The sequence below is a fragment of the Leptodactylus fuscus genome, chromosome 1, assembly GCF_031893055.1.
Source record: "Leptodactylus fuscus isolate aLepFus1 chromosome 1, aLepFus1.hap2, whole genome shotgun sequence".
NCBI lineage: Eukaryota > Metazoa > Chordata > Amphibia > Anura > Leptodactylidae > Leptodactylus > Leptodactylus fuscus.
The window spans coordinates 283237194-283254402 of NC_134265.1; the positions used below are offsets into that span (position 1 = coordinate 283237194).

A 17209-nucleotide genomic window follows, 5' to 3' on the forward strand; every position below is an offset into this window, starting at 1 on the left:
AAATTCCAAACATCGTCGGAGCTCCAGAGAGAGCAATGAATGTTACTTTACACTGGTGTCAAGTGCAATAACTGCAGGGTGGGGAAGCAGCGAAAGAAAAGCATTAAGGGGGCTGGGGAGAAGAGTTTTTATTTATTTATTTCCATGTCTGCATACATTTGCTTTGATTGCATTTCACATTTCAGTGCACCGCAGGCTAATGGGATTGCAATTCTACAAGGTACCCGTTTTCATTCATTATAAAAATGCTAAGTGAAATCTCATCACAAAGGTAATAAACACGATAGGAAAAGCAGAGATGAGTAACCCTTTCACTGCCGCATGCGGAAAATCAAATACACTCATTTGTTTTTCCCGCAATGGAAGGAGTTTTCTTTGCTTTTATTTTTGAGAAAAAAAAAAAAAAAAAAAAGGTCATTATGCAAAAGTAGAAAAATATCAGCATGCCCTAGTTTGTGGTAGCGGATTTTTAATACCATAATAAAGACAGCAAGAATCCAACAGAATTTTTAACATATTGGGATTAACTTGTGATCAGACAACCCCGATTGCAGCTTTTAATAACTATAACCTTAAAGAAAAAAAAAGATTATGTATTATGTAACAAAATGGTCCACAAAAAACTGCCTAGGTATACACAACCAATAACAATATAGCTCTCAAGAACTGGAAAAATTAACATGGGTTAGCAAGAGTCACAAGCGGAAAGAAAATTTCATCTAGTCTCAAGTCCTAAAGCTGTGCTTTCTCAATTAACCAAGCTGTATGTATGTGTATATATATATATATATATATATATATATATATATATATATATATATATATATATATATATATATATAGTATGTATAGTACGTAAGAGCTTCATAATCCACAGAAGGACAATGTGACTTGTCACACTGATTTGCCATAGTAGTATAACGCTAAACAACTGGTGCAGTAGACAAAGCAGAAGTAGAAAGTTCTTATATATTAGATTAGAATATCAGTGGGACTATGACATAGTACAAGATAAAAAAGTAATGCTAATATTGATAGTTTGTCCATTACAGGTCAGCTAACTGTCCACTGGAACAGTTACAAAGCTGTTAGTTTCGATTTCACAAGGCCAATCAATACCAAGGCATACTGTTTCAATTTTGCCCGCATTGATTTTTCTCCGTCTCCTTTTTTCCTTTTATAACACCCACACCTTCTAGCATTCATCTTTTCTGAAAGGAAGAAGATTTGATTTACTGAAGAAAAATTGAAGACAGCATCACAAAGATTTTACCGGCAAGGTTCTTGACATGCATGTGAAAAAAAAGGGGGGAAAAAAGATGAATGTTTCACAGGGAAGGAAAAAAAACGCTCTAGCTTGAGGGCATCCATTAGAACGTATTCGGAGCAATCTCGCATAGCGTCTCGAAAGCAGCTGCAACTCTGCTTCTGTGTGCTAATCTAAAACATCCAGCTAGTTTGATATAAAAACGCCGAAGCCATTATGGCTGCGCCTACAATAATTTATGTCTGCAATTGTACCTCTGATTTTTATTCTAAAGATAAAGAGTGCCACTCTTTCTCCACTACTATCCAAAGACCCGGAGTGAATTTCTATGGTACATTAGTCAGCCTATTAGAATGCAATGAAGGACGCGATGAGAAAAGGGTAGCCTGTCCTCCGAGACTTTCATCCACTGTTCTCCATCATCTCTTCTCATCCTTCTTACATTCAGCCACTTTGCCAGGTGTCATCTACATGAAAGATGATTTGTCTCCTGACCCAAATAAACACAATGCCTGTTTGGTGCACAGTGGGGGGGGGGGGGGGGGGGAGATGGCTTCTACCACTCTCTACACTACCCCCACCCCCTTCTTATCAGCATTTCTTCTTATTTTCACCTGAGCCTTACACCAGGTGACATTAATATATGAACAGGTACCGCAATTTTTTTTCCCCTTCTGAGTGAAAAATCTAACCATTCTGAATTCAAGGAGAGAGAGAAAAAAAAAATCAATGACGGCAAAGGGCAAACATTACCTATGTGAGTATTTCCAAAGAGATGGAAAAAGCTGCACAAATCTGCAGGAATAAAGACGACGAAGACTTTCTCTCTGTGGCGGCAGCTTGGGTAAGCCTGATATTAAGACACAAATTGCATTCAGACAGGTCACTAGGTGTCAAAAGATATTAGATGCCTGCTGTGAGGGAACAACAAATCCCATCTGCTTCACAGAAAAGAATATTTTCATTTTTATTGAAGTGGAACTTGGGAATTTCTTTACGTATAACAGAATTAGGTCTAATAACCACGCCGAGGACAAGAGGACTGTAATCATCTGTGGTTTGCCTATAATAATGTAGATTTCATTTGATCTGCCTCAAATGGGCAATATTGAATTTTATTTTTCCCCCCATTCTTTCCAACTTCCATTTTTGTTGTGGTACCAGATGTTTTCTCAAAATGCCACATGCTGGAGCTTCATCGCTGGATACAGCACCTGACCTTCTCCATAATTGACTAAAAATATTGATGTAATGGCATGGGTCTGATTGTGATTTATTAAAACCACTGCCGATCCTGGGCCAGCTGCCAGCATTGCAGCCTAGTGATCGGACGGCATTAGGAAACCCATCAATACTGAAACAAAATAAATGACATTAATGGGAAAGTATTAAGGCTCCAAGTCCTGGCAACAAGCAAGCGATATGAATTCCAAAGGACAGAGAGGAATGAAAACAGCATAAACGAAATTAAACCAAAATCCTTCGAAGATTCAATTTACTAGAGGACAAGGAAACAAGATTATATTAACCCTCGCGGCGCTGGACAGAGAGTTTATAACCCATAATTAGGAATCTAGAGGGATTTCGATGCATTCTTTATTAAAGTCAATTACGTGAAAACACAAAACATAAAAACATGCAAATTAACTCAATTATTTTATTACGAGAAGAATAAGCAGATTTAGCAATATTGCAATTTGTACACCAAATGGAAGTGCAGAACTGACGGAGTAATAGAAATAGGAGAATAATGTACAGCTTGTAGAAGTATCCGCACAATTCAGTTAGGCCACACTGTGATCCACCTCATTATACCATCATTTGTAAAGCAAGATAAATACCGCATGTGGCAATACATACTATTAAAGCCTATTAGCCCGCTCAGATTGACTGACGGCATGTTTCATTATACTTCAAAATATGCATTTAAGAATTTTAATGAAAATATTGAATTTGAACATCAATGCCCACCATTTAACTATTAAAAATACCTCAGATCTAAGGGGGGTTTCAGCAGGACCTATAAAGTCCGTCTGTGACCGGACTGAAGATGTGGTGCACAAACTAGAAAAAGTGTAGCAGGTAGACATGCCACAATCTAACACAAAAAGTCTGAGTGTTTTATGCCTAGCTTGTGCCCAATATAAAAAACAAAAGCATTCACTTAACTGTTTCATAGAAAAAGCATGGTAGCTTTTACATAGCGTTTGCATGGTAGCAAACGTAATTTTAATTTTTTTTTAAAAATCGATTGCTTGCATTGTTCTTCATACAGAAGATACAGTGACTAATATGACACATTACCGATTACAGCGTACATAGTATATTAGAGGCAAATACTATATAAAATCCCATATCCACAAAACCATTTCCTTCCCCCAATAATAGACTGTGCTGCAGACATATCAGCATACCCCAAGCACAAGACACTATAGAAAAGGTATGGTATCTACTAAGCATACCACATGGATGGAGCGGATTCCTCGCATCTCCAAGACACCTACACTCTCAGGGCCAACAACTACTTACATTATGACATCATGACCAGAAGAGGCCAACACCAAATAAATATATTGGAAATATAGGATTACTTGACAGTATTCCGGAAGAAAGTGAATATGTCTATCAATGCTTCCATACCTTATCACACTTATGTGCAGCTTAGTTGTATAATATTACTCATTTCAGCCTTTAGCTCCTTAACAGGAGGACACAAATCTAGCCAATGGAAGACTTTGAGCACGTCTGTTTTAGGTATTGTATTGTATTGCTATTTCCCTTTAATGTAAATAGGAGATTGCAATAATTCTACAACAGAATAGACAAGACATAATGAGACACTTTCTAAAATATTCATCTGTGTTTTAGATTGGCTATACACATTAGATAGCTGTCGGATGCCGAATGAACAGTTGGGCAACACCCAACCTCCAATACACCAGATTGCTCATTGAGAGGGCATGTATTCTCTGGGAGGATTCGCTGCCAGTCACCTATGGCAGCAATATATCTACCCAGAGAATATGGGACACAAGGAAATCCAACAGCATCTGCATCTGAACTGCAAACATCATCTTCTGTTGGGGAAATAGGGAGGCCCCTATTAGGGTACCTAAGAAAGGTGGCATAGGTGTATGGGTTTTGTATTACTGGTAAATGGGGTTGTGGACTAATAAAAACTTGTAATGTATTTGTTAATAGACAGAATATCCATTCAGTATGAAACTGTTATTAAATGCTCCAGTAGATCTAAATCTACAGAAGTATTGTGGGGGAAATGAAAATTCCTTGTAGTTTTCCTGCCTATCCATTAACAGGCTGGAGACTGTCATAAATAAGTCTATAGCTTGTTGAAAGATAGGAAGGGAACCCACAGGGAACAGTTTCCCCTTCAGTCATACAGTTAATTTGGATCACTCCAGCAGCTAATGGAGGTCAGGAGAATGAGAAGTCAATGGGCTACCAACGTCTGGGTTGTAAACTCTTTTTGTGGATGTTCATTAAATGAGAAAAGTCTGGCCTTAGTTTGCAACTAACAATTTAGTATCAGTATGGTTTTGCTTATATATAGCTCCTGAGGACGGGGTACTGTATCTCACTGATGAGGGGCAAGAATCCAGAAACAGTGTTGTCTACAGGAGGGGCCACCTGATTTGGCTGGTATGAGTTAATCTTTATATAGCTAAACTGAAAGGAGTGTCTGGTTTATTTCCTTGTGGGAAAGTCATCTGGAAAGTAAAAAATGAGGAATACATATTACATACATTTGCAGAAATCAAAAACTATTAACACGGAGTCTTCTAAAAAAAATATGGGGGAGCCTTTTTCCACATGAAAATTGTTGCCTCCACGGCAGATATATTCATCTACTTCACAACTTGCAAAATAATATTCTAGAGCACCAAGGGTAGCTCTGTCGCTTCAAACGGCTATTTCCAAACTGTGTTAATATGCCCCGAATCCCCCTCCATTATTTGAGTGATAGAGACAGGCGAGATTTCAGCTTAGCTCTCTGGCCCTGCATCTTTTCTGTCAATTAAGTACCAGGGAGGTATCGGCACACCTATACAAGTGAATGGAGCGCTGCTGGTCAGACAAGCACAATGGCATTTAATATGCAAACAGGATGGAAGAGGACTTGTGTCATCCATTCTCCTGATCACTTATTTCCTTATTAGGTGGATAGGGAATACTACTGATACAACCTCTGTAAGGATATATATCCAAACAGGATGTTTTCACTGGTGGTTAACTGTCTGTGTTATACAAAACTTGCACAGTAGATGATAGGCCCCATTCACACGGGGCAGAATCTGCCGCCTCACAATGGTGACTGCTAGCATTCTAGCGACCGCACCCTCTGGACTAGGCCCATTCATTTGGGCTTAATCTGGAGCAGAAAGCCGCGACGGAATATGCACACACATAATCACGTGAACTAGCCCATACACTACTAAATCTCATCTGCAATGCACAAGGTCAGTTTGTGCTATTGTTTTACCCCATAGCTTTCTCAGCTAACTATCTGTAAAAATGCCATCATAGTCCATGTGTGTCAATGTATGCTGAAGTTATAAACAGCAGTGTATAAAAGATTAGTGCAGCTCAATACAAGAAACTTTGTGATATATCTTATTTCTTATTACATAAATATGTTTCCTTCACCACTTTTCAGGTCGAGTTACATATAGAAGTCTATGGAGAGAAGAGGGGGAGGAGGTGGCTGCTGGAAGGCACACAGATAACTGCTGCCATTCTATGAGTGAGTGAATGCACTTTTGATATTGCTAGGTCTTCCAGATAAGACTTTCTAACCCCACAGAATGAGGCAATAAATCATATAAGCATCCGGCAGCAGCCTCCTCCTTCTCCTCCCTCCTCCAAAGAGTCCTGGGTGTGAGTCTGGATATGAGATGAATCTCTAGATTAGCAGTCAGATCTCTGATCCCAGAAGAGAGTGGAGAAGGAAACAAATCTCCTTAATGATATATATTACAAAGTTTTATATTCACCTGTATTATTTATATAGGAAAAGTTCTTTATAACTAGAAGTATACATTAAGATAAAAAGGAAAAAAAAAGGGTCCAAATGTACCTTGTCCTTAAATGAATTACTGGCTCACCATAAAATGCTAAGGAGCTGTCAGCTGCCATAGTCATGAGTCTGTGAAATTTTTGAGGTGTCATTTAGTCTAAAGGTTTCCAAAGCATTAGAGAACGCCTTGAAATAACTTAATAGAAAGATCATATTACACAGGAAATAGGTGGGCGCATTCCAAATACAGTTTTCCAAAGTATTTTACAGTTCAATACCCCGAGGTCAGAGAATTTGTAAATGTGGTTGCTCACCTGAGATTTTCACACTGGTAACAAAACTATTTTCTGTATCTATCAATACATGTATTTCTTGATGTCTATCTTACACGACAGCACATCTTTCAGGACCGTGAGAATTAGGCTGATGTGATGTGGGGTAAGGAAGGGAGATGGGAAGAGGCAAGGGTGTAGAAATAGAGGAATGAAGGAAGGAAAAAAAAAAAAAAGGTGTGGGCAAGATTAAAGAAAATAAAAGCAATAACAGAAGTATTGAGGGCAACAGCCCGCCCAGCAGGATTTTGAGTTGGTCCTATGATAACTACTTCACAATGTGTATATTTTAAGCTACAAAATACAGAGGAGGTAGTCAGATGGCTGATTCCACAGGCCTATGAGGCAAACCCAAACAGGCAAAAAGTCTTGCCTGACAATGTGACAGGCCAAAAATGCCTCAATTTCTTTCACCACATCGACCAATTCAAGTTTTTAGCATATGTTAGGATATGTTAATAGGCACCGCTTCATTGATTTCAGTTGGATTTTTTTTTTTTTTTTATTTCTGCAGATCCCCCCAATCCCAAGCAACAAGCACAGTTTTGATGCCTGATGTGCTATATAATCTCTGTAATGTCAGAAGGGCAGTGTCAGGCAGGGAGTACGATTCAGAGCTCCAAACAGAGGAAGCCAATGTCAGAGATCAGAGTCACATCCCTTACCTGCTCCTGCCTGACTCCGCCCTCCTGACAGTACAGAGCCTAAGAAGAAAATCAATAACCAAAACTGACAGCATTTATTGCTTGGGAACAATGGGAGCTAGAGGAAAAAAAATCCAACTGTTAAAGAACCAGTGGAGCAGCATAGATTAATTGATGTAAAAAGCTGGACACGATGGATGTGGTGAAGGTCCTGTACAATCACGGATACTTATAGCCTGGAATGAAGGCTTTATTCACCAAAATGCATAAAAAGGCAAGGCAGAGGGGAGAGCTGCCTATTAAACCTGCTCCTGTTAAACCCTGGAGGTGAAATGTGGGCAGAATAGTTGTTGGAGCGGGACTTCACATCTCAGGAGAAAGACTAATGGTATTTAGTTTAAACGCTGTCCAACTGAGACCCAAACCATCATATCAGGACCAATCATTAAACTGTCACATGGACTGCAATATAGTGATGTGACCACACTTGAGGGTCTAGGAGGCAAATGACAGATACTCAGGTTTAATGGGGATAGTTTGTATGATCTCAGCAGGTTTCTTCAGTATAATATTTATTTTATCTATTTATTGCCATCATATTCCGCAATGCTTCTACAGACAGTCAGTCACTGTTCCATATAAGGCTCACAATCTACATTCCCCATCAGTAGGTCTTTGGGAGTGTGGAAGGAAACTGGAGTACCCGGAAGAAATTCACACACACACACACAGGGAGAACATACAAACTCCTTGCAGATGTTGTCCTTGGCAATATGTAGTGGATAGCAGACAGAGAATAGAAGATGGCATTTGGGAGTTTAATGAAAGTAACTGGGAAGATAAACAGGACATACGCATGCTTGACTAGCTCGGAATGGGGAAAGGGTAGTATGCCAGATATAGATTTATTGATTGCTTATCCTTACAACAGTTCAATAACATCGGTTTGGAATCCAACACCCAATACTCTGATCAACTGATTGAAAAAACTGCAGCGTTCAAGTAAACACTGCAGTCTTTATATTATCACTCAAATCAAATCAGGGTCAGGGGATAATCGTACACATCAGGGAGAGTGTGTGCCTACATAGGCAGTAGGGAGACTTACAAGTCATTCCTGCTCCGCTAGGGATTCTGGGTAAAAAATATGCAAATCTATTCTCCAGGATGTAATTAGGAGAACAGAGGGCAGCGTACAGAGTGCACTGTTCTCCTAATTACATCCTGGAGAATAGATTTGCATATTTTTCACTTAAATCAAATCATCATACATTGCGAGAGACTGTGCTTAATTTTGCAGCTCAACGCCATTCACTGGAATGGGACTGGAACTTCAAGCCACAGTGTGAACGCCCCCTAATAGCAATTATTTGAGTGTCTTTTATACCCCCCCCCCCCAATCCACTCTTCGTAGGCTAATATATAGAAAGTAAAGAAAGTAATACTGCCTGAAAAGTGGAGATGAAGACATATTTCTTTAATAAGATATAAAAGTTTCATATATTAACCAGTCCCATTCACGTGTGAAAAGTCAGAACTGGAGGTACACCTTAAATAGCTTAGATGTAAGTTACTTTACTGTTGGTCGGAGTAAGCATGATGGTATATGGTTAATATACTGTGATCATAAGTCTTGGGGGCCGCAGCATAGGTTTACCGCCACCCCTTCAAAATTTTTCTTGCATATAGGAGAATACATCAGCCCAACTATATAGGGAACTGCAGCATGGCTCCATTCACCTGACTATGCTGTACAAGGAAAACAGTGAAGAGAAAGAAATGCCAAAACAGAGCTGAAGCCCCTTCATTCTCAAGATATTTGGAGGTCAGACAGACTGGGATCATAAAGTGATGAAATATCCTGTCTATATGCCATTGATTAAGATGCATTTATCCCTTTAAGAAACCATTATGATGCGGATGTAATGCTCTGCAGCTACCAAGACTAATGCATCTATACAGCACAAACAATAAGGATCTGCATCATCCACATGAAGTTGAAATATTCTTCCATATTCACCAAAATGTGAACTAAACGAAGAATACAATGACTACACTGTCTACCAAATAAGTATTTGGACCCCTGTGGTAGAATAGAAAAACAACATTTAATCATATTGAATAGTTGGTAGAACCCAGAAGATGCTTCCTTACAGATGGTATTGATCAACACAATACTCAATGATATCTGCTGAAACTCCTGGTGTCTGTGAGCCATCGGTTGGGTGCGGTTTCTCTGGTCAGCACTCGTCGGTCTCTATCTCCCAGTTTCGAGGGTCTGCCGACTCGGGGCGCATTCCGACAATCACCGTTCACCTTCCACTTCGTAACCACATAGATCACTGTCGATTTTGGGTAATTCAGTTCGCTTGCTATGTCCCTTAAGAATCGACCATTTCTGTGGTACCCCACAATTACCCCTTTCTCGAAATCGGACAGCTCTGCACTTTGTGGCATCTTGCACTCAATTAATGCCAATGCTGTTTCCTATTTAACGGCGGAAGGTGTGACGTACGTCACGACCGCAGATATCATCATTTGCATGGGTGTCCAAATACGTATTGGTACACAGTGTATAAAACTCTACATCAACTATCTCCAGTGCAAATGTCTTTCTGTATGTCTTATGAGATTTTAATTTAAATGACTGTATGCTTACTTATATAATGAAGTGTACTGGATACACTTATAAATTTACATACAATTAAGGCAATAATTTGGGTATTCTTACCTCGCTGAAGAACTTCCCCACGCTCCGTGTTTATCTGTGAGAATATTGATAATTTTTTGCACTAGCTGGGTAGCAGTCACATGATCTCTGTACTTGGCAGCTCTAATCAAATGGTCACACATCTTTTCATCTTCTCGCTTTTCTGCCGAATACTGTGCACAAAGTGACTGCCAAAAACAAGAAATAAAATGTTCAACATGGCAAAGTATATTGTATAAAATAAAAATCACACATATCGATTTCTGAAGAGAGAAAACAAAAAGCTAGTCGCAAAAGTTACATGCTTTCATTTCAGCATGCCAAAGAAGAACACACAGCAACAAAACACATTCTCAATTTTTGGTTACCGCTAATATAAAGCCTACATCTGCACTTGCCATGGAGTAACATACAAACAACAATGCAACCTGGCAAACAGAGGTAGTTTGTATGTGATCACATCGGCTGAGCCGCACAGTGTGCATGCACCATAACTGATACAGGGGAAAACACTATTACACAAAGGGATGCATATTGGCTCCAATGGTATATGACGGATACTGCTTCAGGAGCAAATTACTCAAGGACATGCAGACACATTTCCCATCCATGATGAGGATGGTGCACTAGACATATGATATAGGAAGATCAAACTGAAGTCTTCCTGCAAGAGTTTGAGCTCCTGAATAAAAAAAGAATCTTAGTGGTGGCAGCTAGGTTGTTGCAAGTGTATTGTACAACTGGGGGGAAAGAGGGGCACAGTAATAATTTAGATAGCTCGGTGTTTTTGTATTGATCGCCCTCCATACCCAAATCTCACGTGACTTCCAGTGAGGGTGTTTGTGACATGCATCCTTCACTGAGCTAGAGATTTAACCTTGTAGCATTAAGGATGGCCTTTTTTAGTGCCATGTTAAACCTCTGTGGTTTTCAGCTGAATATTGGTTTAGATCGATCACTTCAGCTTAAATCAGAACTAATACAACACACACAAACACATACAATGACGACATCAGCTACATGCATTTACATTTTTTCAGACCTACTGTTCCCATCTCACCCGCATTTTACACATAGACCACAACATCAGACAAAAAGAACAGTCTGTACAACTATGGGCTTACATATTTTTAATATATATAACTAAAAATTATTGTAATACCAATGAAAATAAATGAATCCCTAGAAGTAAACAGTATTTGTACAATTCTAATCCCACAAGTTAGATGAAAACGCAAATTTCTTAAAACAGGCAACCAAGGAAGTAGTAAATGCTTTCAAGTGCTTCCTAATGGTCTAATGGATCAGTCTTTACAATTTGAACAGCAACTTTTCATACCTGACATAAAATCTATAGATATAAATCACATTAGAGGCCCATTCTTTACTGATTATCAATCTCTGTCTCCTTGTGGAACATTAGCTTTGCATTTGACCTTATACAATAAAGTGAAAATTAAGCTTCATAATGTCTTTTGTAAGAAAATTACAACCTAAAAATGTTGAAATACACTTGTTATACACTTTATAATGAAAACTAATGAGACAAAAAGAGCTGTACAAGAGGTGCAGAACTGTGGCCACCATCAAAAAGAGAGTAAATGCTGTAATACTTTATAGAATCCACAGTCATCTTAAAAGATGTAAGTCAAGACATTCAAAATACAGTTCAGATGGTGAGTGCGAAGATACATGTGAATATATCCAACCATTTTCATTTCAATTATTAAATGGTTGGATATTTGACACTCTTTCCCATCCATGTTTCACTGTCAATGTCCACCCCAGTGGTGTCATTGCTGAATTATGACCTTATTCCTCAGACTACCATGTGGCCCGCTTGGGGCCAGTCAATCTCTCTATGCAACTCTTTCTTCACATTGAGAGTCTCATAGGTGTGCAGAAAGGGATTGACTTCTGGTCCACATGGCAGACTCTGTACCATTCAGAGAGTCAGAGTCTAGGCTACATGATACAACAATGGACTGGTACAAAAGAACAGATGGGAAAATAGGTTGAGTGTGTCATATGGCTTACATGAAGATAAGAAGCATCTGGGCTGTCTAGGTGCTTGACCAAAATGCATGTATTTTATTTGTGGTCTATGTATTCTTCCATACTACAATTCCTGATGGCAGGCTTTAATAATGCAACAGAAACACCTCCAGCAAACCTATCACCTTACAAATGTACTTCTACCTGTAGGCAGAATATTAAAGATAAAAAAAGCTGCTCACTCTGGGTTTAGGTATCCAGTGGTCGGTCCTACTCAGTGACTGACAGGCTTCCCATTAGGAGCGTGCATACGGAGATTGTCAGTTACAGATTGGGACCATCCTCTGAATATTTTCCCATGATACTAGAGCAGCAACCTGGGCCAATAAGGAGATGGGAGGTGTCTCAGACTACCACAGACTATAGGCGCATTAGCTAAAATGTAGTCACAGATCACAACTCTACTGTAATGGGGAGGAGAGCTAAAAAGCAGAAGAAAGGCTCAAGATCTGAAAGAAAAAAACAATTAAAAGGGATTGTCCACGATAAGCCCCGGGGTCTTCTACTGGTGGAAGTCTTGCCACATGTAACAGCTGAGGCCAATTAGCAGCTGCCGATTGGCCTCAGCTGATGTGTGCGGCAGGACTTCCACCGGAAGAAGACCCCAGGAGAAGCTGGACTGTGTTGAGAGACACCGGAGCACCAGTGAAAGGCGAGTACGATTTATATTTTGTTGGGGTTTTTTTCCATCTTCCCTGGTCCCCTTGCAAACCAACCCCCCTCCCCCCACCCAAAAAAAAAATGCTTATCCTGAACAACCCTTTTAAGCAACTCATATAGGCATTGACATATTCTGAGGTCATAACCAGAGAGTCACTTTAAAGGTAACCTCTCACCATATATTATAATCTAGAGGAATCATGGTCTTAATCTAGAGGAACTGAGTAGATCAGATTTTATATTCTCTTCTTTTCTATGCTGGGAAACAGTAATTGAGCCATATGGGTGGTCCTAACTGTGACTGGCTGGCTTATGTACATATACAGAGACAGTTGTCATTCACTAACAGGACCACTTTACTGACTCAATTACAGGTTTCAAGTAAAGAAAATGAATAAGTGGCAAGTTCTGTTGAATCTTTTCCCACAAAACCATATCTATATATCAATCTGTTCAGCTCCTCCTGCTCTATAACAGTCTGCCTGCACATTATACTGCATTTTCCTGGTGACTGGTTCCCTTTAAGTCTTCCAATAGTGCTTCCATACAAATTTGTTTTCCCAAGTATTGGTCAATTTAAAAGTTAAGATCAGCTGTAGAAGATTTCTGGATTTAGTATTAGAATAAGATTTCTATATTTATTATAAGAATAAAAATACAAAAAGGTTTTAGCCTAAAAAGCAAAACATATACAGCGTTTGGACGTCTCAGGGACATATGACGAATATATCTGGAAAATCTGTCAGCTGACATGACATACATTTGTATTTGTTGGGACTGTAAGTCGGGTGTATGCCATATAGTTGATTATGCCACACTGTACATTGCACAGTAGTTAATCTTTCCAATTAGGTACAATAAAAGAAATACCCATGAAACCACCCAAAGACAATGGTGACACTGGGCAATTACAAAAGCAATGAATTAATTACTCTGGCGAATCAGTGAATGATAACCATCAAGTAATACGGCTGAAACAGTGTTATTTGTATTGTACTGCTACTGGTTTATATGTCAACTCACAAAAGGTTAAACATCTTACAAATGGTTCAAGGCAAACTGCAGTGTTTTCACTTTTTACAGAAAGATAATGCGTTTCCCCCTGAACATGGACTACTGATTTAATGATCTGGAGGCATTAAAGCAGCAGTCCCAGATAAATTACTAGTAAATAATTCAGGAGGCAGTTAGACTGAATATACATTTACAGACCCCTTGTTCTCAGTCATTTATATTACCATCCTCTTGAAGTGCTGCTTCCTCTACAAAGAGCAATTCAAACCTGAGAGTGTACGGAGGAGAATTAACTAGTTAATGTGATAGGTATTCTCACTGGTGTCTGAGCAGAAATAACAAGAGATATGCCAATTGTATGTTTGTATCACACAAGACAGATAGACAGATAGCGTACATTATTTTGATGACATATACAATAGCTGACACGAACAATATACAGCATAAAAAATGACTGGTGGTGCCCTTCCAATTGTTCCAATTTACCAAAAAGGCAGTGTCACTGAAGCTTCCATTGTAACATCACACTCTAGGTAAATGAAGACGACATTGTCTACCTAGTACTATTTGTACACTTGACCTTTGGTTTTCAAATTCTACCTAGGGAAATCCTTAAAAAAAAAAACACAAAGGAAAAAGAAAAACGCTTGACTAAGCCTTGGAAGAGTGAAAGCTTGAAATCACAATGGCAAAGTAAATTCAGCCAATGACAATGTCTGTCAGGCGTGTTCAGCGCTGAAGTGATGCTTCTGTCATCCTGTGCCTGAAAGTATTGATTTTTTTTCACAGCAACAAACAGAAAAAAAAAAAAAATTCCACCAATGAAATAGATATAGTATCATCCTCTTGATAATAGCCACCAAGGTTACTGGAGGCAGCACACTTATCAAAAGTATCTCTTCCATTCCTCTTGGCTTTAATAGACTAGATAGAATAGGAGTGTTTGAATATGGTCTAGCATGCAGGATTTAACCCCGAACACGCAGATCCAGAAATAGGCGCTGGGCTGTGCAAGTGAAATGTAAAGCTATTGTATTACACACATATATAAAGGGGTAGCAAACAGTGGAAAGGGGAGTCCATTTTCATTTTGCTTTGAGAGAACAGTTTCCAAAAGTTTCACAAGCCTTGACCTTCACACTACGGTACATATAGAATCACTATTCATATTTCTAGAGAACGTAGCTATTCCGAGCAGCTGGTAGTAAGCTTCAGTCACATACCCATCTAGTCAATTACTAATATACACAACAGTAAATGAACAACATCCTTAATATAAAAGAGTTAGGCTAAATTCACATCTGTGTTCAGGTGTCTGTTCGAGGGGTCTGCTTGGGGACCCCTGAACAGAAACCTAATGCGCATAAAAAAGTGGTTACCTTAGGAAACCCACAGACCCCATAGTTTATAATGGGGTCCGTGTCGTTTCTGCATGTAAAATGTGCAGACAAAAGTGCTGCTTGAAATTAGTTACAAATCCAAATGCAGTAAAACTCCAAAACTGTCTATAGTGGTTACTGCTGACAAATAAAAGGTTAATCATTTAAAGGGGTTGTCTGAGTGTCAAAAAATAAAAGGAGCAAATTAAACAAAAAACCAAACAAACACAGTACTTCCCTTTTATGTAGTGTCATAGAATTATTGTTGCTCTAAAATGAACAATACATACTCCAGGGCCTCACACTAGTCTCACTTTGCATCCTAGGAGCAATAACTATCTACACCAGGCACATGAGCCAATCACTGGTCTCAGTGGTAGCAGCATATGACCGTTCAGGTCAGTGATTGGCCGCAGTAGTCAGCAGGTGATCAATCCTAGGATGTAAAAACAAAGATTTGTAGGACATCGCCAGAGGATCAAGGAACAGGGATCTCCATTATGATTGTCAGACAACACTATATGCTTATGGAAAAAGGAGACAGCCATTAGCTTTAAATAGTTTTGCTAAGACATAGAACTCACACAGGTAAAGCATAAGGAAGTTCTAATTTGTGGCTTGGAATAGTTTTATAATGGAAAGTAAGCTAAAGGATTTATAACTCAGGAAAAACCACTAAATCCTATTAATATTATAAATGTGAAAGTTTGTGAGTTTGTGGGTTTGTGTGTTTGGATGTTTGTTCCTCAATCACCGAAAAACCGCTCCACCGATTTGGCTCAAATTTTCCACAAACATAGCTAATACACTGGATTGCGCAATAGGCTACTTTTTGTCACAATAAGGCACATACTTTTTTCCCACAACCCACACAAACATCCAACTCACATCACCATCTCTGCAAAATCACACACTTTGGCCCATAGCAAGCCCCTAAACTTCACATTCCTCTCTACAACCTAGCCCCTAACCACACACAATCACATATACTTCAGCACTTTCACACTCACCTTCACCATCCTGCAGGAGCCGACCTGTTTCACTCTCCGGCTCAGCCATCTTTACAGACCCCCACCACTGGGAGGATCCGCGGCTCCGCCCACCAGACTACTCCACTCTCTTCACACACTGTCACGAACATGGCGGCTGGTCGCATGGTTCCGTACGCCGCTCATATGCCACACATTGCCTCAGGCCAGCATACCATACAGCAGCGAAACCTGGCCGAACACAGCCAGCCGCACGTAACCCCCGTACTCTGCGGCTGGGAACACAGACGCCTCGGGTAACACCACGCATGACTGCTGAAGCTGCAGCCGCGACACACACAGCTCCCCGGCATCATCATGGTAAGTGTTGTGGGGACACTGATCGGCAGGTTGCTTAGCGGAGGTGAGGGGTTACAACAGGTGGTGTGTAATGGGGAGGGAGGTGGTAGTGGTTAGGGAGGGGTTCTGCTGGGGGGGAAATGGTACCACAGGGCCGAGGGTGCATAGAGGGGGGGGCCCAGATTGCACATGTGGAGGGGGGGAGGGGGGGGTTACGGTCACCGGAGTCATGGGTGGCTGGTGCTGGGGGGAAGGGGGAGATGTAGGAGGTCACTGTAATCTCTATATGGGGGCAGGGGGCCGGGGGAGTGGGTGGTGGGTAAGGGCAGGGCCGAGGACGCAGGTAGCGGGAAAGAGGGGGGGCCGAGGCGTAGCAGCAAGGCCGTTGCCTCCCGACCCACCATCCTGTAGGAGGGGCCCGCCGCAGCCGCAAGGAAAGGGACGTGGGGGGCCACGGGCCACGCTGCAGGTGGTTCGCACCAGGGTCAGGGGGGCTGCGGAGGAAGTCGCGGGTAGGAGGGGACAACAAACTGAGGGCAGAGATGGGGGAACAAGAAATATAAGCAGTTCACCGCCACCGCCAACCCGTAGACGAAGTTGCGGGTAACTGCTAGTGCAAAATAATACTGAAAGGATATATGATCATCCATAACACAGAATTTCTATCTTAAAGGGGTTTTCCCATGAACATAGCCTTATCTAAATTTTGTAGATAATTCAAATTTAGACAATTTTGCTAATGAAGGTAATAAAAATGTTGCAGAGTTTTAAACATTTTCTCTAAC

At 40.3% G+C, this 17209-nt stretch overlaps 1 protein-coding gene across 2 annotated transcripts in view; it reads right to left on the reverse strand.

Annotated features, from left to right (window-relative positions):
* LRBA (LPS responsive beige-like anchor protein) overlaps window positions 1-17209 on the reverse strand; it is a 426487-nt gene that overhangs the window by 245733 nt on the left and 163545 nt on the right. For both annotated transcript variants that reach the window (XM_075287867.1, XM_075287860.1), the window contains exon 36: window positions 10010-10176. In XM_075287867.1, coding sequence (XP_075143968.1) covers window positions 10010-10176 — 167 coding nt within the window. The remainder of the gene's footprint in view (window positions 1-10009; window positions 10177-17209) is intronic.